At 47.3% G+C, this 24,114-nt stretch overlaps 1 protein-coding gene across 5 annotated transcripts in view; it reads left to right on the top strand.

The window, feature by feature from the left end:
* The first annotated feature begins 20,848 nt into the window (after nt 1-20,848).
* MLX (MAX dimerization protein MLX) overlaps nt 20,849-24,114 on the top strand; it is a 57,445-nt gene continuing 54,179 nt past the window's right edge. Inside the window, exon 1 of one of the 5 annotated variants that reach the window (XM_073572319.1) lies at nt 20,849-21,151. In XM_073572319.1, the coding sequence (XP_073428420.1) occupies nt 21,109-21,151 (43 nt within the window). In that variant the 5' untranslated portion in view covers nt 20,849-21,108. The remainder of the gene's footprint in view (nt 21,152-24,114) is intronic. The other 4 variants (XM_073572322.1, XM_073572321.1, XM_073572317.1 and 1 more) reach the window with 4 other exon arrangements.

Here is a 24,114-nt window from a genome sequence, read left to right as displayed (position 1 = left end):
CAGCCCTCCAATCTATTGCAGACCGTTGTTACATAACACTGACTTACTTTTTCCAGTGGTTTTTTTAACTCCATTGCCAAAAATATCTGCTGTATTGATATAAACTCCCTCCAGTTGCGCCGTTCAAGGCAAACATGATTTCTTTCAGTTCACAAAACAAATTGTTCCCTTTCCATTGAAAACAATTTGTGGAGAGAACTTGGCTTCAGGCCTTGTCCCATGCTTATCCAGCTGACGTCCCTTAAAGATAATCCAGGGAGAGGGAGAAACACAGTGCGATAATTGCTATTCCCTATACATTTAGATAAGGAAACTTCTAATATCAGATTGCACTTATGTGTTCATTAGAATAGGACAGGTGCACAATGCCCGCTGATCGCATATACTAATCATCTTATATATAACGGTGGGTGCGTCCAGCGTCGGACTGGAGCACCTTGGGCCCACCAGAGAAAATCTTTCTTGGGCCCCACTATGTAGCTACATAGAAATAAAAAAAAAGACCACCAATTGTGTGGTAAAATGCGCTGATATCCGGGTATAATGTAAGGTAGTACACGTCTTAATTATGTAGCAGGAGTTGGGGTAGCCCCCTTCATAGAATATAAAACAGCCCCCTCATAGAATATAATGTAGCCCACTCTTAGAATATAATATAGCCCCCTCATAGAATAAAAATTAGCCCCCATAGCATATAATGTAGCCCTCCATAGAGTATAATGCAGCCCCCTCATAGAATTTAATGTAGCCCCCTTCATAGAATATAATGTAGCTCCCTCATAGAATATAATGCAGCCAGCCTAATATAGTATATTGCAGCCCCTACACAGAATATAACGTAGCCCCCTATGAGTCTAATGCAACCCCCTCATAAGGTATAATGCAGTTCCCTCATAGGGTATAATTCAGCCCCCTTCTTATAGTATAATACAGCCCCCCCCAGAATATAATATTATAATATAGCCCCCTAAGAGTATAATGCAGCCCCCTCATATAGCATAATGCAGCCCCCCTCATATAGTATAATGTAGCCCCCAACAAATTATAATGTAGCTCTAACAGAGTATAATGTAACCCCCACAGAATATAATGCAGCTAGGGTATAGGGTATAATGCTACTCCCTCATAGGGTATAATGCTGCCCCCTTCATAGGGTATAATACTGCCCCCCTCATAGGGTATTATGCTGCCCCCCTCATAGGGTATTATGCTGCCCCCCTCATAGGGTATTATGCTTCCCCCTTCATAGGGTATAATACTGCCCCCTCATAGGGTATAATACTGCCCCCTCATAGGGTATAATGCGCCCCCCTCATAGGGTATAATGCTGCCCCCTCATAGGGTATAATGTTACCCCCCTCATAGGCTATAATGCACCCCTCTCATAGGGTTTAATGTACCCCCTCATAGGGTAAAATGCTGCCCCCTCATAGGGTAAAATGCATCCCCCCTCATAGGGTAAAATGCATCCCCCCATAGGGCATAATGCTACCCTCTCATAGGGAATAATGCTGCCCCCTCATAGGTTATAATACTGTCCCACTGTCCCTCTCAAAGGGCATAATGAGAACTGGACTCACTGATATATATATACATACACATATATACACACACACACAGTTGTGGCCAAAAGTATTGTCACCCCTGCAATTTTGTCAGATAATACTCAGTTTCTTCCTGAAAATGATTGCAATCACAAATTCTTTGGTATTATTATCTTCATTTAATTTGTCTCAAATGAAAAAAAACAAAAGAGAATGAAGCAAAAAGCAAAACATTGATCATTTCACACAAAACTCCAAAAATGGGCAGACAAAAGTATTGGCACCCTCAGCCTAATACTTGGTTGCACAACCTTTAGCCAAAATAACTGCGACCAACCGCTTCCGGTAAACATCAATGAGTTTCTTACAATGCTCTGCTGGAATTTTAGACCATTCTTCTTTGGCAAACTGCTTCAGGTCCCTGATATTTGAAGGGTGCCTTCTCCAAACTGCCATTTTTAGATCTCTCCACAGGTGTTCTATGGGATTCAGGTCTGGACTCATTGCTGGCCACCTTAGAAGTCTCCAGTGCTTTCTCTCAAACCATTTTCTAGTGCTTTTTGAAGTGTGTTTTGGGTCATTGTCCTGCTGGGAGACCCATGACCTCTGAGGGAGACCCAGCTTTCTCACACTGGGCCCTACATTATGCTGCAAAATTTGTTGGTAGTCTTCAGACTTCATAATGCCATGCACACGGTCAAGCAGTCCAGTGCCAGAGGCAGCAAAGCAACCCAAAATATCAGAGAACCTCCGCCATGTTTGACTGTAGGGACCGTGTTCTTTTCTTTGAATGCCTCTTTTTTTCTCCTGTAAACCCTATGTTGATGCCTTTGCCCAAAAAGCTCTACTTTTGTCTCATCTGACCAGAGAACATTCTTCCAAAACATTTTAGGCTTTTTCAGGTAAGTTTTGGCAAACTCCAGCCTGGCTTTTTTATGTCTCGGGGTAAGAAGTGGGGTCTTCCTGGGTCTCCTACCATACAGTCCCTTTTCATTCAGACGCCGACGGATAGTACGAGTTGACACTGTTGTACCCTCGGACTGCAGGGCAGCTTGAACTTGTTTTGATGTTAGTCGAGGTTCTTTATCCAACATCCGCACAATCTTGCGTTGAAATTTCTTGTCAATTTTTCTTTTCCGTCCACATCTAGGGAGGTTAGCCACAGTGCCATGGGCTTTAAACTTCTTGATGACACTGCGCACGGTAGACACAGGAACATTCAGGTCTTTGGAGATGGACTTGTAGCCTTGAGATTGCTCATGCTTCCTCACAATTTGGTTTCTCAAGTCCTCAGACAGTTCTTTGCTCTTCTTTCTTTTCTGCATGCTCAATGTGGTACACACAAGGACATAGGACAGAGGTTGAGTCAACTTTAATCCATGTCAACTGGCTGCAAGTGTGATTTAGCTATTGCCAACACGTGTTAGGTGCCACAGGTAAGTTACAGGTGCTGTTAATTACACAAATTAGAGAAGCATCACATGATTTTTCGAACAGTGCCAATACTTTTGTCCACCCTCTTTTTTATGTTTGGTGTGGAATTATATCCAATTTGGCTTTAGGACAATTCTTTTTGTGTTTTTTCATTTAAGACAAATTAAATGAAGATAATAATACCAAAGAATTTGTGTTTGCAATCATTTTCAGCCACAACTGCCAGACACATAGCGAGTGCGCAATGATGTGACGTCATCGCGCAACAGCTGTGTCAGAGGTTGAGGGGAATGATGGGAGAGGCAGCGTCATCTGGCGCTCTGTCTTCCATTATTGCTTTCAACTGTATCGGCATCTATGGCGCCGGGCTCCCCCCGACTTACTGCTCCATAGCGGCCGCATGGGCTGGAGGCCCCTGGGGGAGCGGGGGCCCTGGTCGGCCAGTCCTGATCGCGGGCAGTGTTAGCCGGCTGCTGCGGCTAACACTGTCACTGACTACTATCAAAGTGAAATGAATATTCACCCCTCTCCACACCCATGAGGGCATGGGGAAGAGTGAATATTCATTTCTTTTTAGCAGCGGGGACAGACTTTAGCTGCAACTCCCGACTCCTGCCTCCTGTCACCCGAGGCTACTCTGCTGGCACTGGCGACCCCCATAGCAGCAGTGTGGTGTCCGGCTATTAGCGACAAGCCACTGATGGGGGACCCCTGAAGCAGCGGGGGCCCTAGGCAGCTGCTGGCCCTGTATGCCAGCAGGTGTCAGTGCCAGGGTCCACCGGAGAATCCTCTGGTTCTTCGGTGGGCCAGTCCGACCCTGGGTTGTTCCTTAAGTCCGAAGCTGGGATGGGTGGCGCCTTAGTGAAGACACTGTATATGCGAATTCACAGACACAGTGACTTCAACATACTGGAGCCGGATGTTGCAGGATGCGCATGTGTTGACTCGGCATCATTTTTTGAAGAATTGTACAACAATGTCAACATAGCAGTGCGCACACACTGGCCATCACCATTATCACTATTTCCGGCAAGTGCGCAGTACTATGTTGACTGCGCAGTGTGGCTCCGGAGTCAGCCCATGCACATACTGCACTATTTTGCCATTTTATTGAAGACACTATGTGTGCTAATTCACAGACACAGTGTCTTCAAGAGTATGGCACTAAATATTGCGAGACGTGCATGTGTTGACTCCAGCACCATTTTATTGAAGAATTCTACTACAACGTCAACAGAGTAGTGCACACGTGCCAGCCTTCACCATTATCCCTATGACAGGCGCGTGTGCACTGCAGTGATGACATTGTAGTACCTTACATTAATAAAATGGCGCTGGAGTTAGCATGTGTGCATACAGCAATCTCCTAGCTAGCATATTAAAATAATGTCACCGACCCTTCTCATCTCCCAATGTGGAAACAAGTGGAGCCGGATAACCCCTTTAATGGAGGCAACCACTTTGAAGCTTGTCTGGTTTAAAGACCTCGATGGATTGCAGGGGTTCCTGTTTCGTCTAACAATCAGATTCAGCTTTGTTATGGCAATCACAATGATGACTTCAACAAAGGAGTATGTCAGGGGGCCACTGTATACAGAACTAGCTGCAAACAAAGCTAGATACAAGATAGCCATAAGGCACTGTTCACATGTTTAATAGTGGTTTCCAATTTTTGATCACAAAAATGGATATTAACATTGCGTTTTCCTCCTTTCCAGCTGCTTTCCTTTTTTAAATTGGAACAAAAAAGTAATCTGCACAACTCTTTATCTAGCCCCAAAAAAGCAAACAAGCAAATGGATCAAGGCACTTTTAGTAAAAGCGGATCCATTACAAACAAAGAAAAACAGATGCAAAACAGAATCCAAAGTGTCCGTTTTTAAACAGATATTGATAAATCATCAGTTCAAATATGGAAACTTTGGATCCATTTTGCTTTGTTTTTGTTTGTAACAGGTTCTTTTCTTTTTAAACACTGATCCATTACAAACAGATGACAACTGGAAACGTGAACAGAACATTAGGGCATAATTAACTAAAACGATAACATTTGCATTCCCTTAATCCTCTGTAAAGCTTCCCAAAATCCTTGAACAGTTGTCAGTCCACCATTTGTTAAGCCAATAGCTATCATCTCCATCTCCCCCATATACAGTACATGCACACTTGGCTTGCCCGAGAATTAATAATAATAATATTTTTTAATTCTATAGGGTCACGTTAGGGACATGTTAAATCAAGGTGTGTTCACTGATTAGCATCACAGGTGTCTACAATCTTGGAATCAGTGAGTGTCCTGTATAGAGGGCTACAGATACTCACTGTGCTGTTTGGTGACATGGTGTGTATCACACTCAACATGGACCACATGAAGTGAAGAAAAGAGTTGTCTCAGGAGATTAGAAAGAAAATTATAGACAAACATGTTAAAAGTAAAAGTTATAAGACCATCTCCAAGCAGCTTGATGTTCCTGTGACCACAGTTGCACGTATTATTCAGAAATTTAAGCTCCACAGGACTGTAGCCAACCTCCCTGGATGTGGCAGCAGGAGGAAAATTGATGACAAATCAAAGAGACGGATAATACGAATGTTAACAAAAGAGCCCAGAAAAACTTCTAAACAGATTAAAGGTGAACTTTAACCTCAAGGAACATCAGTGTCAGATCGCACCATCCGTCGTTGTATAAACCTTCATATAAGGACTTCATGGGAGACGACCAAGGAGGACACCAGTGTTGAAAAAAAAAGACCCTACTGTGACACATGGAGGAATCTGTTATGTTCTGGGGCTGCTTTGCTGCATCTAGCACAGGGTGTCTAGAATCTGTGCAGGGTACAATGAAATCTCAACACTATCAAGGGATTCTAGAGAGAAATGTGCTGCCCAGTGTCAGAAAGTCTCAGTCGCAGGTCATGTGTCTTGTAGGGATGAGTGAGTATACGCGTTATGGTATAATGCCGAGTACAGAATCCTATGAGGGAGCTGCCCAGCATAGTCCCGCATAGCCTGGCACAGTCCCCGCACAGCCCAGTCCCGCACAGCCCAGCACAGTCCCCGCACAGCCCAGCACAGTACCGCACAGCCCAGCTGCATTCAGTGGGCCTAGAGGGACTCTAACTCCGCTTCTTTGGAGGTTGAGTCCTGTGGCCGCTTGCTGTGTGCTCTATGGCTGGGCTCTGTGGGCTAAACAGGCTCCGACATCCACGTTCAGCGGTTGTGCGGCTCTGTGAATTAACAGAGTCCGCTCCTGTTCACACTGGGTGACGTAACCCACGTGTGACTGTTTTCACGCCGCTCTATTCTTCCGCCATTGCCTAGCAGCAGTCTACCACCTCTGCACAGTGGACCCCGGGCTGCGAACGCACCTACTACTACTTTATAATTTGGTGCATTCCGCCAGCCCTAACACCAGCTCGGTCCCCGCACAGTCCACGCACAGCCCCGCACAGCCCAGCACGGTCCCGCACAGTCCCCGCACAGCCCAGCACAGCCCAGCTCAGACCCCGCACAGCCCAGCCCAGACCCCGCACTGTCCATGCACAGCCCACGCACACCCCAGCACAGTCTAGCACAGTCCCGCACAGTCCCCGCACAGCCCAACACAGTCCCACACAGCCTGGCACTGTCCTCGCACAGCCCAGAACAGTCCCGCACAGCCCAGCACAGGCAAGCACAGCCCAGCACAGTCCCGCACAGTCCATTACTCGCATTTCCCATAGACTTACATTGGACTCGCTACTCGTTACGAGTACCCGAGTATTAGGAGGTACTCGTAACGAGTACAGCGAGTCCGAGTATTTCACTACTCACTCATCCCTAGTGTCTTGCAACAGGATAATGACCCAAAACACACAGCTAAAAACACCCAAGAATGGCTAAGAGGAAAACATTGGACTATTCTGAAGTGGCCTTCTATGAGCCCTGACCTAAATCCTATTGATCATCTTTGGAAAGAGCTGAAACATGCCGTCTGGAAAAGGCAGCCTTCAAACACGAGACAACTGAAGCAGTTTGGTCTTGAGGAGTGGGCCATAATACCTGTCGACAGGCGCAGAAGTCTCATTGACAGTTACAGGAATCGTTTGATTGCAGTGATTGTCTCAAAAGGTTGTGCAACAAAATATTAAGTTAAGGGTACCATCATTTCTGTCCAGGCCTATTTCATGGGTTTTATTGTTATAAAAATTCTGTGGAAGCATGGCTGAAAAGCAATGTCTGACTTTCATTTGTTCATTTTCATAGATTTTTTATTTATTATTACTTTTGTAAGTTTCAAGTTATTTCTGTGACCATTGTGGGTTTTTCTGTCATTAAACGAGGGGTACCAGCAATTTTGACCACGTGTGTAGCCGCGCTGTACTCTCTGTACTCTCTCTCTGATTTACAACTCTTGGGCTTCCTCTGGAGTCAAGGCTGGATTCACATGTGTTAACCCACCCGCAGTGCTTTTATGCTCCGCAGCTTATATAAACTGATTAAAAAACACAAATAACATTCATACTGAACAATCCAGAACAGATTGTGCGGCATAAAATATAAAATCAATAGTGTAACTATACCCACAGGACTGAGATGCAGCAGGTCATCCATGAGTGAGTCGGAAGAGGAAACATCATCTTTGAGTTGTTTTTTTTTGTAAAATAGTAGCGACTGTAATATCTTGTCAACTAAGTTATAATTTTTTGTGACACCAGTTCTGTACTGAATCGTATTCTGCCACCTAGTGGTGAGATATAAACACGACACGAGCATTTAATTTAAAGGGTATGTAAACATTTTCAATTTTCTTTTTGCAAAAATGTTTTAAAATAAAACATAGACTTTATAAAAATCATTTTGTGTTTGCAGCTTTTATGTAGAGCTATGTGTCAATGAAAGTGCCGGGGAGCGATTATAGCTGACGCTCAAAGTCTAGTGGCTGTGAATGTAACCGCCCCTATGGCTCAGCGGCTCCCAGGATGATATAAGCTCATTTCCACATTTCTCTCCTGACCAACCCCTTTAAATTTGCACATTTGGTTCAGCCAACCGGGGATCCATTTTCAGTTCCACTTTTAGCAGCTTATCACGTTGAGGAGCAGATTGTAACTCAACGAGCCAGACCCCTTTTTTTCCCCTACATCAGGAGTATGGAGGTCAGCATTTGCATTATACTGTACATACAGACAGAGGAATGTAGAGTAATGCATGACTTCAGGATCAGTGTAATCTGTAACCGCGGAGACAAAAAGGTCTGAACAGGAGCTGTGGTCACAAGATAGAATTTCTATAATTAAAAGGGTTGTCTGGTAAAAACAAGTCCCCACCTATCCCTACGAGAGGTGATAACTTGTTGATTAGTGGGGGTCCGACCACTTGGACCAGCACCAATCAGCAGAATGAGGAACATTTATTTCTGTTAGAATGGAGTGTGCATGCTCGACCATCACTCTACTCTGTTAGAAATTTTCCCACGGCGCTCGCGCTGACGTCAGTTAGGTGAAATGAGTTAATTGGCTGTGAACTCCCAGGACCTTTCTGACGGCACCGCAAGCAGGAAAACTTACTTACACTCGCGCTGCCGTAAGTTTGGTTATAGGAGTTCCCCACGAAATACTGAGAAGCGGTAGCAGATGCTGCTCAGTGTCTCTGCAGGATGAAAGGCTATATGATCACATCATGCAACCATGCAGCTTGCCATATAGATGTAGCAGAGTTAAGGGGGCTTTAAACATAGTGATATCGCTATGTGTGATACTTACCTCCGACCGGCTCCCCGCTGATCGTGAGATCGTCCACGTCCATTTCTCGTCGGTCGCTTCCTGCTGGCGCCGACGAGCGACGCGTGGACGCGGGCGGGAGGAGGTCATCATCGCCGCTTCTGAAAGGTAAGTAACGACCTCTGCTGCATCGCTACATCGCTGTGAGATCTGCCTGTGTGACAGCTCACTAGCGACCATTTAGTGATGCACCAGCGATCCTGACCGGGTCGTATCGTGGTCGGGATCGCTGGTGCATCGCTAAATGTAAGGGGCCTTTAGACCCATCGTGGGATAAATGGATTATCATCTTCTTAGCTGACAGGTGAGGAATATTGTTGTTTGCAATTTTAAGGTTATGTACCCACGTATGCAGAAAATTTCTGACTAAAAACCAGACTCCTCCCCAGGAAACGCACTTTTTTCCGCGCGTTTTTTGTGCGATTTTTGTGCGTTTTTTATGCATTTTTTTCCAAAGCATCCCCAGTCTCATAGAATATAGTTACGAGAAATTAATGAGCATGCTGCGTTTTTTACTGCGATGCGTTTTTTTGCGGAAAAAACACATCAATATGCACAAAAAGTGCGGAATTCATTAAAATGAATGGGATGCTTATTGTAAGCGTTTAATCATTTTTGCCGGTAAAAAAGCTTAAAAAATGCGAGAAAAAACGCTTACGTGTGCACACACCCTTAGTGTATGTTTCCAACGTCAGGATTTGCTCATGATTTGACACAGGTAAAATCTGCACCAAATCTGCATCTGAGGTCACTGGCAGGTCACCTGCATTTTTTATGCGCTTTTTGTAAGCTAAATAAAGATATATTATTTAACGAAAAAAAGAAAAATTTGTGATGTCATTTCTGGTCCAACCTCCTCTTTAATATTTGTCCAACCCACACACCATTACACACATAGATAGATAGATAGATAGATCTATAGATAGATAGATCCATGGGCGTACCCACCATGGGGCAGTGGGGGGCCACTGCCCCCCCCCCTAGAAGCAGGGGCGCGCACCTTTCATGATGAGGCCAGCTGTTTTTCCTGCCGCCGGCCCTTTAAATCTTCGGGTACGGCGGCTTTACAGGAGCGTGGGCTCGCGCAAGCATCAGTGAGTCAGTGGTCGGGTGCCCTGCACATAGGGGTTGAGAAAGCCTGGCGTTGAACATCAGGACGTTCCTTGTGGGCAGAGAGAGACCGCTCTGCTTTCCCCATCTCCCGCCCCTGGCTGCAGCGCTCCGCTGAACGTATCAGGTCATGCATCCGGAGGAGCTCCTAGTACCCGTGCACTTCTATTCAGTCAGTGACGTCACGCCGGGTCTCGGTGAGTGACTGCTGGCTGCGCTGATGTATATACAAGGGCTAGGGGCTGGCTGTGGCTGAGCTGATGTATATACAGGGGCTGGCTGTGGCTGATCTATATGCAGGGGCTGGCTGTGGCTGGGCTGATCTATATACAGGGGCTGGGGGCTGGCTGGGCTGATGTATATACAGGGGCTGGCTGTGCTGATATATATACAGGGGCTGGGGGCTGGCTGGGCTGATGTATATACAGGGGCTGGCTGTGGCTGGGCTGATGTATATACAGGGGCTGGGGGCGGCTGTGGCTGATGTATATACAGGGGCTGGCTGTGGTTGATGTATATACAGGTGCTGGGGGCTGGCTGTGGTTGATGTATATACAGGGGCTGGGCTGATGTATATACAGGAGCTGGCTGTGGCTCACACCCATTGACTTGCATTGGAGAGTCTTGTGCTGCAATTTTTTTCTCAGTTGTTTTTCAGCTGAGAAAAAAAAAATAAAAATCGCAGATGAGATGTAACTCAGTGAATAACATTGGTCAGAGTGCAATATGATTTTCTATTGGATTGCACTCGTCCGTTTTTCTCGCAAATGAGTATGAGCCCTTAGCAACCTAAGGGCTTATACTATAGTCACCTACAGTAGGCCAAATTTTACAATTCTGACCAGTGTCAGTGACTTTATGTGGTTATAATGGATTCAACGGATCCTACTGATACAGAGAATGTTCTTTTTGTGACATATTGTACTTCGACCAACGAAGTAATATAATTCTAATTTTTCTGACAAAATTTACAAAACCACTTTTTTTAGGGACCATGCCACATTTGAAGTGACTTTAAGATGCCTATATGAAAGAAAATACACAAAATTGACACCATTCTAAAACTGCACCCCGCAATGTGCTCAAAATCACATTCAAGGGGTTTATTAACCCTTCAGGTGCTTCAAAGGAATTAATTGAATGTTAAAGAAAAAAGTCACAAAAATTTTACTTTAGACTCACATTTTTCTATGTTCACAAGGGTAACAGGAGAAAATTTACACCAAAATGTGTTGTGCTATTTCTTCTGAGAATACGATACATCACATATGGGGGAAAACTACTATTTGGCGCACAGCTGGGCTCAGAAGTGAAGGAGCACCTTTTCACTTTTGGAAAGCAAAAATGAGTGGAATTGAGAGAGGATGCGTGTTGCATTTGGAGAGCTCCTGATGTGCCTAAAACATGGACTTCTCAGTTTTGTGTGCAATTTCTCCTAAGTACGACAATACCTTACATGCAATCAGGAATTAGTCTTGAGGAACAGTGCACAACTTAGAAGGGAAGTTCAGATGTTACTGTTATGATTTGCAGGTACCATGACCCACTGGGAGAGCCCATGAGGTGCCAGAACAGCAGAACGACCCATAAGTGACCCCATTTTATGAACTACATCATCTAAGGGTGCAATGATCATATTGACACCACAGATGTGTCATAGAATTTTATACCATTGGGCAGTAAAGAAAAAAATAATTTTTATCACAAAAATTATGTTCTAGCCCAGATCTTACATTGTCACAAGGGGAAATGGGTAAAAATGGCACCATCATTTGTCCCACAATTTCTACTGTACATTGAAATACTCCATAAGTGGCTGTACAGTACTGCTTAGCCATACAGCGAGACTTGGAAGCAACCGAGCGCTATTTGCCTCCTGGAGCACAGATTTTCCTACAATAGCTGCAGACCCAACATAAGGAGCCCCTAAGTGCTAGAAGAACAGAATACCCCCTCAAGTGACTTCAAAACTTGGAAATTATACCCTGAGGGATCTGTTCTCTATAATGAGGTAGCAGAGTTACTCTGAACTCCACCTGGCCTCTGTTCAGCGGTGTCCTTTTCAGAGGTACACAACTGTGGCTGACCGCACTTTTATGCAATCCTAAAAAGATGGACCCCGCTGGATCACAGGTCAAACGGCGTCCACCGTACCTCCATCTGCCTCATTATAGGGAATCTTCCTCCGGGGGTTCTGTCTGAATCACATATTTCAGAAATTTACAGGGAAGAGTGCATGATAAATGTGAGTTGAGCCTAAAGGCCCCGTTACACATAACGATGTCCCACCAACGATCCGACATGGATGGGATTGCTGGGACATCGTTAGACAGTCCCTCCAGCGATCAGGACCAGCGAGCAAGCTGGTTTCCAAGGTAAACAGCGGGTAGCCAAGAGCTGCGCGGCTCTTAGATACCCGCTCTTTACATTGGAAACCAGCGTCCAGCATCGCTGATCGCTGGTCTCTCGCTGCCACGCGATGCGTGCTGGCCAGCGGGAGACCAACGATCAAAAAACGGCCCAAGACGATGGAGCGCGATCAGCGATACCCGGCAGGGGGGCCGGTCGCTGATCCATGTCACACACAGCGATTTCTCTGGCGAGATCGCTGTGGCGTCACAAAATCAGCGATCTCGCTGGCGACATCGCTGTGTGTGACGGGGCCTTTACTTTGCTCTTTGGGAGGCAAATCAACGGCAGGTCAAGAATTAGTTTTATTTATTTTTTGCACGGTTCCTTTTGGGGTATAAGTGATTCGGGTCAGTGTGTTTACAGCGATACCAGAATTCTATATTTTTTTTTTTTTAATGTTTTGACTGTCAGATTTTACACAATAAAGCTATTTTATAGAAAAAAATTATCATCTTTGCCTCGTTTTATTCTGAGAGCTATAACTTTTTTTTTTTTTTATCTATCTGCTGATGGAGTTCTATGGCAGGACAAGATGAAGTTTTCATTTATACTATTTTTATTTACATTCAAATAGGTGTACATATATATATATATATTGTAGGGATGTGACTCGCTCAGGTTCAGCGGGAGACAATTATGAGGCAGGTTTTCCCAAAGTCCATGTGGTTTATTAACTTCATAAACCCACAAGGCAGCATAACACTGAAATGTAACCTTCAGCTCAGGCAAAGGAACAGAAATGTCCGTGGCTTCAGACTCGGACTGAGAGTCTCAGCACATGCTGGGAGGTGTAGTCCTCCCCATATACAACTAATATACATAGGCCAGGGCAATGTCCCGAGCAGCGCTCTATCTGCAGCCGCAGACCCAGGAAGGCTTCTCCTTCCTTAGCACACAGGCCACTCTCTGTAGTGTCCCACCTGGACACATGGAAGTCTGTCCACACTCTGACAGACTCCCTCACACACTCTCACATGTGCCAAACACCTCAATTACATAGCCCTGTAACCACACCCACAGGTGTTCACATGGCTATGACATCACTAAAGGTTGTATAGACACAAACAGGCTTCCCTGACACAGTGTAACAGAAAGATCAGCAGTAACTCTGCTGATCAATACACCCTGGAGCCTGCATCCCAAGGCCACCCACCTTGAGACCCATAATGGTCATTTAGGACCCTGCTCCTGTTACCACACTGAATGTGCCTGTACACCCATCCTGGGACACCCACACAGCACCCCCTAGCTGACATAGTGGTAACTACACCACATACCTCCCCCCTCTGTTCAAACTTGTGGGGTTGAACACATGACATCACCCAGGGATCTTGAGACCTGGCACCCATGTCACCTTGCCCTACCAGTCGGGAGGACCATCTCCGTCTGTTTCGGTAGTCATACTGCATATTTACGTTAGGCCTCCCCTGCCCCCAGCGGTCAGTATCTCGGCCTTGGGCTTTGGCCTTCCCGTCAACGTCCGTCAGTGTGACCAGACACTCTTTAGTCTCCACCTGTCTGCAGTGTGCTTCATCACGCGACCTTTCTCTCACTGGCTGGCTCTCCCAGTTCGCACGGTCATGAGTCCCACGTCCAGCTGGGCCAACTGGCTGGTCTGAGTCTGACCCTCTGTCGCTATGTCCACCACCGAGTCTCGTGCCTATGTTACTAAGATTAGAACGGCCACTTGCGGACTCTCGACGTTCTTGCCTTCGACTACCTGTCCTTTCATTCCTTGGAGGATCCCTTCGGGTCCTTACACCTTGGGTTGGAGGGGGACGCCACCTGACGTTCTCTATCTGCTCATTCATCTGCAGTCGATCCTGTCTTAGCTGCTCAATCTCCTTCAGGTACGCTACCCGATATTCCAGGAGCATGCGAAGCTTCCCAATGCTTTCCACCGAACCAACCACAATGACAGGAACCATGTCATCTTCAATAACGACTTGGATTTCACCAGCAGGTGGGATCCTCACTCTCTTCACACAGGATCGATTCACCATCTCCTGCATCACCTTTCCAAGTCTGCCAACGACTTTCCCCACCAGATTTCTGGGTACCGGAATTATGTCTGCCACAAAGCCCAGCCGACTTTGTGCTTCCCTTGCAAGCTCCAGACGTCGAGCGGCTTTCCTATTACGCTCCACGAGCATCTGTTTCGTGTGGAGACATTGTAGGTGCATCTCCTTCAGGACAGCCACCCTTCTCTCTGTGTCTTCCGTTTCTGCCAGTATCACCAACTGGTCTGTTTCTGGTGCCCAGCTCACACTATAGGCCTTTACTGCCTTTTTAAAGGTCTCATGCACACCTTCGCTGGCACACGCTTCTCGCACGTCTTCGGGTACCTCCATCACGCACTTGAAGGTCATGGACTTGCTCTCATCCTGGACAGATGGCTCTGGGTTCCCCACGGACACTTCCCTCAAGGTATCTGCCAAGACCGGGTGACTGTCTTGTGCAGCTCTTGGCTCACCATCTTCCTGAGATTTACAGTCTTCAGGACCCTTTTCCAAGATGGGCTTTGGCACTTCTGCCTTGCTATCAGTCGGGCAAGGCCGCTGTACGTCTTTGCCCATCCACTTCTTCTCCTGTAGAAGACCTTTTACTACTCCACTGAGTTCTTGCAGAACTTTATCTCGCTCCTCTGCCAGGTAGCGACGCTGATCCTCTCTCCTGAGAATCTCCTGTTGATGCTTCTCTTGGGCCTCTCTGAGCACCTCCATATCTTCCAACAGGGTCTTGTTCATGGTTTTACATGCTGACAGGTGACCTCTGAGCTCAGAGACTTCCTTCTCCAGCTCATCCACTCTGTGCTCAGCTGCTTGCCTTAGGACTCTTTCCCGTTCGACATGTTCTGTTACAGTCTCCTTTATCAGCTGTATCTCATGATCTTGTTCTCTTTTGGCCAGCACGTGTCTCACCACTACCTCTTTAATTATATCATCAAAGGGTACCACTGGGTCAGTCACACCAGTCGAGTGAACCCTCCAGTTACCGTCCAGCACCAATGTGTCTAGTCCAGTAGTCTCATCTCCCAGCCCACCATCTGTCTTATCACGAGACGTCAGGTCCGTCAGTTGGGCAGATGTACTTCTTCCTCTGGTCAGTTCTACCTCTGACCTGTCCATGTCAGGAGCCATCACTGTCTGCTTGCCCCACAGTCGAAGCATCTCCATCGTCAGACCAAACGTCATCAAACAAAAGAAAGTCCCGGCCACTCTCCCAGGCATAGACTAAGTCCCGTGGTATCCCACTACCTTGGCACTCACCACCTTTGGTCCCCTCAAACACTACTGTGTCTACTGCGTAGTTCACCGTGACCCCGTGTTTACAGCGAACCCTGACGTTTTTCTCGGCCAGAAAAAAAACGAGAGGCGTTCCTGTCAGAGTCACCTGACTCTCTGAGTCCAGCCGACCAAAGGCTCCTTCCCGGTGCAGCATCACTGTACACATCTGTGGCCCGTCATTACTACCCGGAAAGGATATTCCACATTCTGAAAAAGACCTGCACATACACTGCGGTACTCCAGACATATCTACTGAGTCACCCAGTGTTGTCACTTCTTCACACTTGGCCCCTTTCTGGACCACCACCCCACTTTGGGTTGCCACCCCAATTTGGGTCACCGCCCCCTTTTGGAACTCCACCCCTTTTTGGGTCACCACTCCAACTTGGGTCACCTCCCCCTTTTGGGACTCCACCCTTTTTGGGTTACCACTCCAATTTGGGTCACCGCCCCCTTTTGGGTCACCGCCCCCTTTTGGGATTTCCCCATGTCCGTCCTGCAGAACCTCTTAGGCCACAGTTCACACAGTACAGTTTGTCTTTTAACGATACCACACAAGTCTTTGCTGGCACCACCACAGCTCCTGCTGTCACTGATCACCGGCACCTCCGGCTGCTGTTCACACACATACACAGCGGCTGGTGTCACTGCAGCTCCTGCTGCGCCATCTTCGTGGACCCGCCGATCCACCGGAAGCCGCTTGTCACCTTCGTAACCCCGCCGGGTTACTGGAAGCCGCTTGTCACCCCTTAATAGTTGTGTAAAGCCACAACTACTGTATCCGCTTAGTCACATGCCATAAAGCTGCAGCAGGATGGCGTAGACAGACAGCGTCTGCTACCAATGCTCCCAGGGCAGATCCCTTAAAGAAAACACCAGGTCCCTGTGCTGCGAGACCTTCATGACCCCACTGAGCCACAGCACGCACCTTCATGTTTTGCAGAGGAAAAGAAAAAAAACCGAAAAAAAAAAACCACATGCACAGTCTGTCACATGTCCTGTTCGTGTGCCACTCAGGACGTACCGTCTCCACCTGAGACCGTCCAACACACAGGGCACACCGGGTGCTATTCAGGGAGCCGACCCTCCTCCCAGGGTCTCCCAACACACCAGCCTCACCAGGTCCAGGGGCTCAGCGGGTGCTCTTCAGGACATCCGTCTCCGCCTGAGACTGCCCAACACACGCCTCACCAGGTCCAAGGTCATATCACGTGTTCCAGGGATCCGATTCCTCTCCCAGAACCTCCCAACACTGACCCTCCAGGACCTTGCTCACTGAACCCTCCAGGAACACAGTCTCTCACTGACCCAGGTCAGTGCAACATAGACTCCTGTCTGTTACCTGTGTCGGCCACACAGTTTCCCGGACGCCTCTTCTCCTCAGAGGTATCCCACAAATATTAATAGTCACTTTCTCTGACCTCGGTCAGTATTACTCACGGTTGTCAGACCGTCTGCTCTCCTGGCTCAGAATCGCTAGCACTGCCACACGTGCTTCTGGGAATCGCTGCCCGCAGTCTGTCACCAATTGTAGGGATGTGACTCGCTCAGGTGCAGCGGGAGACAATTATGAGGCAGGTTTTCCCAAAGTCCATGTGGTTTATTAACTTCATAAACCCACAAGGCAGCATAACACTGAAATGTAACCTTCAGCTCAGGCAAAGGAACAGAAATGTCCGTGGCTTCAGACTCGGACTGAGAGTCTCAGCACATGCTGGGAGGTGTAGTCCTCCCCATATACAACTAATATACATAGGCCAGGGCAATGTCCCGAGCAGCGCTCTATCTGCAGCCGCAGACCCAGGAAGGCTTCTCCTTCCTTAGCACACAGGCCACTCTCTGTAGTGTCCCACCTGGACACATGGAAGTCTGTCCACACTCTGACAGACTCCCTCACACACTCTCACATGTGCCAAACACCTCAATTACATAGCCCTGTAACCACACCCACAGGTGATCACATGGCTATGACATCACTAAAGGTTGTATAGACACACACAGGCTTCCCTGACACAGTGTAACAGAAAGATCAGCAGTACCTCTGCTGATCAATACACCCTGGAGCCTGCATCCCAAGGCCACCCACCTTGAGACCCATAATGGTCATTTAGGACCCTGCTCCTGTTACCACACTGAATGTGCCTGTACACCCGTCCTGGGACACCCACACAGCGCCCCCTAGCTGACATAGTGGTAACTACACCACAATATATATATACTGTATATATATATATATATATATATATATATACTAGCTGAATAGCCAGGCGCTGCCCGGGCATAGTAACTAACTACGGTTAGTTATAACAAATTATAATATCTATATATATAAAGCTGAGTGTAGAGCCCCGCCCACTCCGCATAGCCACACTCACTATAATATCCCCACATCATCCCGTCAGACCACTAATATCCCACATCATCCCATCAGCAGGAGCCACCAGACAACTACCACTAATATCCCACATCATCCCGTCACAGCCGCCGGACTACTATCCCTAATATCCCACATCATCCCATCAGCCAGAGCCACCGGACTACTACCCCTAATATCTCACATCATCCCGTCAGCCAGAGCCACCGGACTACTACCCCTAATATCCCACATCATCCCATCAAAGCCACCGGACAACTACCACTAATATCCCACATCATCCCGTCAGCCAGAGCCACCGGACTACTACTCCTAATATCCCACATCATCCCATCAAAGCCACCGGACAACTACCACTAATATCCCACAACATCCCGTCAGCCAGAGCCACCGGACAACTACCACTAATATCCCACATCATCCCGTCAGCCAGAGCCACTGGACTACTACCTCTAATATTTCACATCATCCCATCAGCCAGAGCCACCGGACTACTCCCCCAAATATCCCACATCATCCAGTCAGCCAGAGCCACCGGAGTACTACCCCTAATATGCCACATCATCCCGTCAACCAGAGCTACCGGACTACTCCTCCTAATATCTCACATCATCCCGTCAGCCAGAGCCACCGGACTACTACCACTAATATCACACATCATCCCGTCAGCCAGAGCCACCGGACTACTACCCCTAATATCCCACATCATCCCGTCAGCCAGAGCCACCGGACTACTACTCATAATATCCCACATCATTCCGTCAGCCAGAGCCACCGGACTACTACCCCAAATATCCCACATCATCCAGTCAGCCAGAGCCACCGGAGTACTACCCCTAATATGCCACATCATCCCGTCAACCAGAGCTACCGGACTACTCCTCCTAATATCTCACATCATCCCGTCAGCCAGAGCCACCGGACTACTACCACTAATATCACACATCATCCCGTCAGCCAGAGCCACCGGACTACTACCCCTAATATCCCACATCATCCCGTCAGCCAGAGCCACCGGACTACTACCCTTAACATCCCACATCATCCCGTCAGCCAGAGCCACCGGACTACTACCCCTAATATCCCACATCATCCCGTCAGCCAGAGCCACCGGACTACTACCCTTAACATCCCACATCATCCCGTCAGCCAGAGCCACCGGACTACTACCCCTAATATCCCACATCATCCCGTCAGACTGGTGTCAGAACCAGAGCGCTGAGTGGATTTGCCCTGACTTGCATACCAATGATACCTTTAATAGAACCCTGTGGTCAGAATCAGAGCACCGAGGGATTTGCCCTAACTTCCATACCGGAGATCCCATTAAGAGAGCCTGGGATCAGTACCAAAGCATTTGAAGGCAATTGCTCTAACTTCCATACCTGGGATCCCTTTAAGAGAGGCCTGGGGTCAAAACCAAAGCGCTGGATGGATTTTCTCTGACTTCCATACCAATGATCCCTTTAAGAGGGAAGATGTGCCTATGGGATGGAGGATGTGTGATGGGTATATGGGCACGGGAGGGGGGGATTCATTTCTATCATGTGCTCTCTGCTCCTTTCTGGGGGGCAGACAATGGCAGGGAGCTTATGTTTCCGGGGATGCTAGATTTCTCCCACCTGGTCAGAGTCTGCTGAGGTGTTGTCAAGTGGGAAAACTTTCTCATAGCAACCAATGACAGCTCAGCTTCTTTTAACCAGCTCTGGTGAAATGAGAGATGCTTAGTGATTGGTTGCAAGGAAAACTGTTGCTCATAGCAACCAATCACAGCTCAGCTTCTTTTGAACAGCTCTGGTGAAATGAAAGATGCTTCGTGATTGGTTGGTGATACACACACACAAAAACACATTCAGTTTTATATATATATATATATAGAGAGAAATATATATATATATATATATATATATACACATATACATATATATATATATTTTTTTTTTTTCTCCATAAAAATATTTATTTATGGGTACTATATAGATTATTATTATGCAAAAAGAGAAAAAGTCCCGACACTACTAGGACCACATACTTTGAGCTGTAGTAGCAGCTGGCCGGCTCCGTGGCAGAGAGATGCTCAGCCTGAAGGAAGCGTGTCCTGGATGCAGACGGTGGAAGAAAAAGAAGGTGGCAATCTGAAGCACGTAGATTACCTCTGTTACTTTATTGCTGGTATACACGATAAAACATGGAGCCGGGGAGCGGGGTTCCTGCAAATTTTATTATTTTGTGATTTTTTTTTACCATTTTTGCTTAATCCCTCTATGGGACTTTGACTTTCATAGCTCTGATTGCTGTTATAATGCATAGCAATGCAGGATCATTGCTGTTATTATTAGTTATTTATAGCTATGCTTTATAACCTGTCCGTGCTGCAGACACAAGCTTGTTAGACCTTGAACTGCGCATGATCTAACTAGCTTGCTAGCCCTGGTGACCCGGATGACATCATGGCGGCATCAGGTCACCATGCCAATGATTGGCCCCTCGCTATGATGCCGCGGAGGCGCCGATCGGCGGCCGGAGGGAACTCCCTCCCTCTCCCTGCCTTCTAAATGCTGCGATTGATATCGATCAAAGCATTTAGGGTTAAACTGCCGGGAGCGGTGCTGGCCCTGCTCTTGGATGGTGAGTGCCGGTTGTGAAGGGGTTAAAAATAATGTGTTGTCATAGTCAGAGGCCCAGAATTATTTCGTTCCGCTGGGGATGGGGCTGTGTGATCACTTATTATATTATAGCTTTTTTAGGGGGGTAAAAGTAAAGCGCTGTGGAATATGTTGGCGCTATAGAAATAAGAATTATTAGAGGAGACTGAAAAATGGCAATTCTGCTGTTTGTAGGGACAAGAAAGTTGTTTCATTTCTGTAATGGGTAGAGGGTGAGTTGAACTTTTGTGCCTCCAATGTTATGGGGGCATCTGTGGCTGGAGCTGTGCTTCCCTGGTGGCCAGTGGGGGGCGCCGAGCCCCTCTGCAGGTGGGGAACGTCCTGTCAGGAGACGGCTCAGGCCTGCACTTCCCCGGCCGGCCTCACACGCTCCGCCAGCAGAGGGCGCTCCCGGGCCCGCCGCCGCTGAGGCCTTGTTATGTAGTCTGTGCCGGGCCAGGATGTCGGAAGCAGCACGGGCAGCATCTCCCGAGGACTCCTGGAGCAAAGTAAGGAGGGCGGCGTAGGACAGACCGGGGATGGTTAGAGGTGCGAGGCCCCAGGAGAGGACGGGGCTGGAAGGTAGGGCCCGGAGCACAGGCCGCAGCGGAGCAGTGCTATGGTGTTATCCCCCCATTACATGTCGTGTGTCCCCATCCCATAGCCTGCAGCCCGTCACCAGCTGCTCGTGATCCTGAGGCACATACATGGCACACAATGGAGGAGGTTTCCTTGTTGTGTCTCTCATTGTTTATGTCTATGGAAACTTTCTGTTTCCCCCATATCTGTTAACAGTAAGGTGTGTGGGGGCTAAAGGGGGTCACCGCTCGCCAGGTACACGCCATGATGTGCGCGCGCTCGTGTCTGTGGCCCCAGCTATGTACTCGCTGACGGTCTCCGTTCCCTTCTGATAGTAGGAATAGTGACGTCTGCTGAGGCGCAGATATATCTTTGCCCTTAAAACTATCTGAACCCCATAAATAATGGGGATCTTCTTGGTTTTGTTGGGATCGGTTTGAAAACGTTGATCATAGTTAAGAAAAAATGCTGTGATACTAATGTGAATGGAGCCCTACACATAAGACTAACAGCAGCCCAGCCCACCATGTTTGCTCGGCAGATAACAATAAAGAGAAAACATCTGGCATAGGAGGGAGGTGAGCCACCTCAATAATCGTAGTAGCCATTCTTGTGCTCCTCTGAAAAGATAAACATAGTTGGGAAAAAATACTGTCTGAACTCTGTTTGTATCATTGCGCGTTATGACTCAGTCAATGTTCCCATCTGTACGCCTGAAAAGAACACCGAGCAGAGTCATAGACATACTGTGTATTCTCAATGTGAACAGGGCCTTAGTTGGATAGTCCTAGGGGTAGAGATGCACGGACGCCGAACACGGACTTCACCAGGAAGTCTGTGTTACTGTTTGAGTTCGGCTGCCGGAATACCTGGTGTCTGTCACGCTGTCATGTGTATGACATCGCGGCAAACACCACTTCTGATCAGTGGTAAAATCATTACTGCTGGTCAGACAGCTGCGGGTCCCATGCTTTTAAATGACTGCGTGAACCCACAGCTCTGCTTGGAGGTATAAAGATTACATCCAGTCACTTTCGTCAGCAGATGGGACTAATGCTCCCCTCAGCCTACGCCTGCTGCAGCTAATAGCAGCGAGGGCAGGAGCAGCTGATGGGAGCAGTCTTCAGGTGGCACCTGCGCTCTAAATAGTTTTTTGTTTTTGTTTTTTTGTTCTTAAAAGCATGGGTTCCCCTGTATTTTTGATAACCAACCAGTCAAGACTGATAGCTAGGGGCTGCATCCCTCAGCTGTCAGCGTTTGCAAGGTTGGTTATCAAGAATAGAGTACCCCACATTGTTTTTTTTAAATTATTTTTGACAACCAGCTTTACTAAAGCATACCAGATGGATGCTGGTATTCTCAGGCTGGTAAGGGGCCATTAATATTGCCCCTCAGCCTAAAAACAGCAGCCACAGCCGCCCAGAAAAGGCACATCTATTAGATGTGCCAATTCTTGCACTTCGCCTGGCTCTTCCCACTTGCCCTGTAGCAGTGGCAAATGGGGTTCATATTTGCGGGTTGATGTCACCGTTGTATTGTCTGGTGACATCAAGCCCACAGATTAGTGAGGGAGAAGCCTCTATAAGACACCTCTCCATTAATAATCCTATAGTTATATTGTAAATGAACAGACATGAAGTATAAACTCGTTTAATTGAAAGAATGACAGACTCCTTTATTGATTCTGAATTAAACCATACTCGCCCATAACGCCCATTCCAGTGAATCCCTCATCTCATATAATAAAACAAAAATAAAAAACAACAGTATCCCTCACCTGTCCGTCGTTCTGTCCCACGCCGTAATCCTTGTCTGGGGGATGAAATGTGACCGCCCAGGCTGAGAACCTCATCAGTGAGCTGCGGTGATGTCATTTAGGTTACCACAGGTCACTGAGGCTGCATTCCCAACCATGCGCCTGAAATGCGGTGACCTCGTTGAGATCCCTGCTAGCACAGTGAGAAAAAGGCTCACGGTGTAGCAGTGAGTTCACCGGGAGAAATTTCTCCCAGTGAACTCCCTGTGAGACCCCGAACATCCAGGGGTAATCTCTACTTAGGGGGCTCAGATACTAGATAGCCATCTCTTCCAACCCCCCCCAATACACAGGAAGACTTGGCTTTAATGAGCAATGTTTTGCTCTCTATAAGGAGAACGACATAGCTACTGCTGGACCCCCTGCGGCTAAGCTACCAGGGGAACAAAAGGATCAAGTGACCGAATTCAAACCCCCTCCCGAATATTATCTGCCCCTGTAAAGATCTGAGATTGTGGCTTGTAATAATCACTTAGGCACATTAACAATGCAACTACTATTTTTTATTCCTTACATCCATAGCCTTACAGAAATTCCATGTAGATGGTCACTATGCAATGTCCCCAGTCTACCAGATCCCATCCTGTGACCGATAGTTCCACTGCCCCCGTCCCAGTCAATATCCTCTGTCTCCCAACTTTTGGTTGTCCCACAGCTTTTGTATCTCCCGCTAGTATAGTCTATAATCACAGTCTCCATACCACGACTGTAGCATGTCTCCTGCTCTAACTGGCAACAACAGTCCTTAAAATAGTTCCTTACATACAGACGATAGATATCATGACTAGAGTTGAGTGATTTATGCAAAATTTGGTTCGGATTACGATTGCTGGTGAATATTTGCAATATTCAATGAAAACAGCCGAACGTCAGTGGAGTCAATGGGACTAGAGTTGAGTGAATATGTTCAGAACCGATTGTCAAACATAAGTTTGGCACGAATAGGGAACAAAAATGGCACGAATATGGCGAATTTGAATCTGGCGATCGTTTCTGAACATATTTTCTCAACTCTAATCATGACTATAGCACGTGTATCAAGCTCCAGCCGGCAGAAACCCTTCAGATAGTGCCTAGTGATGGGCGAGTTGCATTGTTGCTCGGGTGATCTCCGAATATTTTGGCGTGCTCGGAGATTTAGTTTTCCTCG

Source organism: Dendrobates tinctorius, unplaced genomic scaffold (assembly GCF_039654945.1).
Source record: "Dendrobates tinctorius isolate UK_male_01 unplaced genomic scaffold, ASM3965494v1 ptg000032l, whole genome shotgun sequence".
Taxonomy (NCBI): Eukaryota; Metazoa; Chordata; class Amphibia; order Anura; family Dendrobatidae; genus Dendrobates; species Dendrobates tinctorius.
The sequence above is the reverse complement of the archived record's forward strand: the minus strand, read 5'-3'. Positions and strand labels throughout refer to the sequence as shown.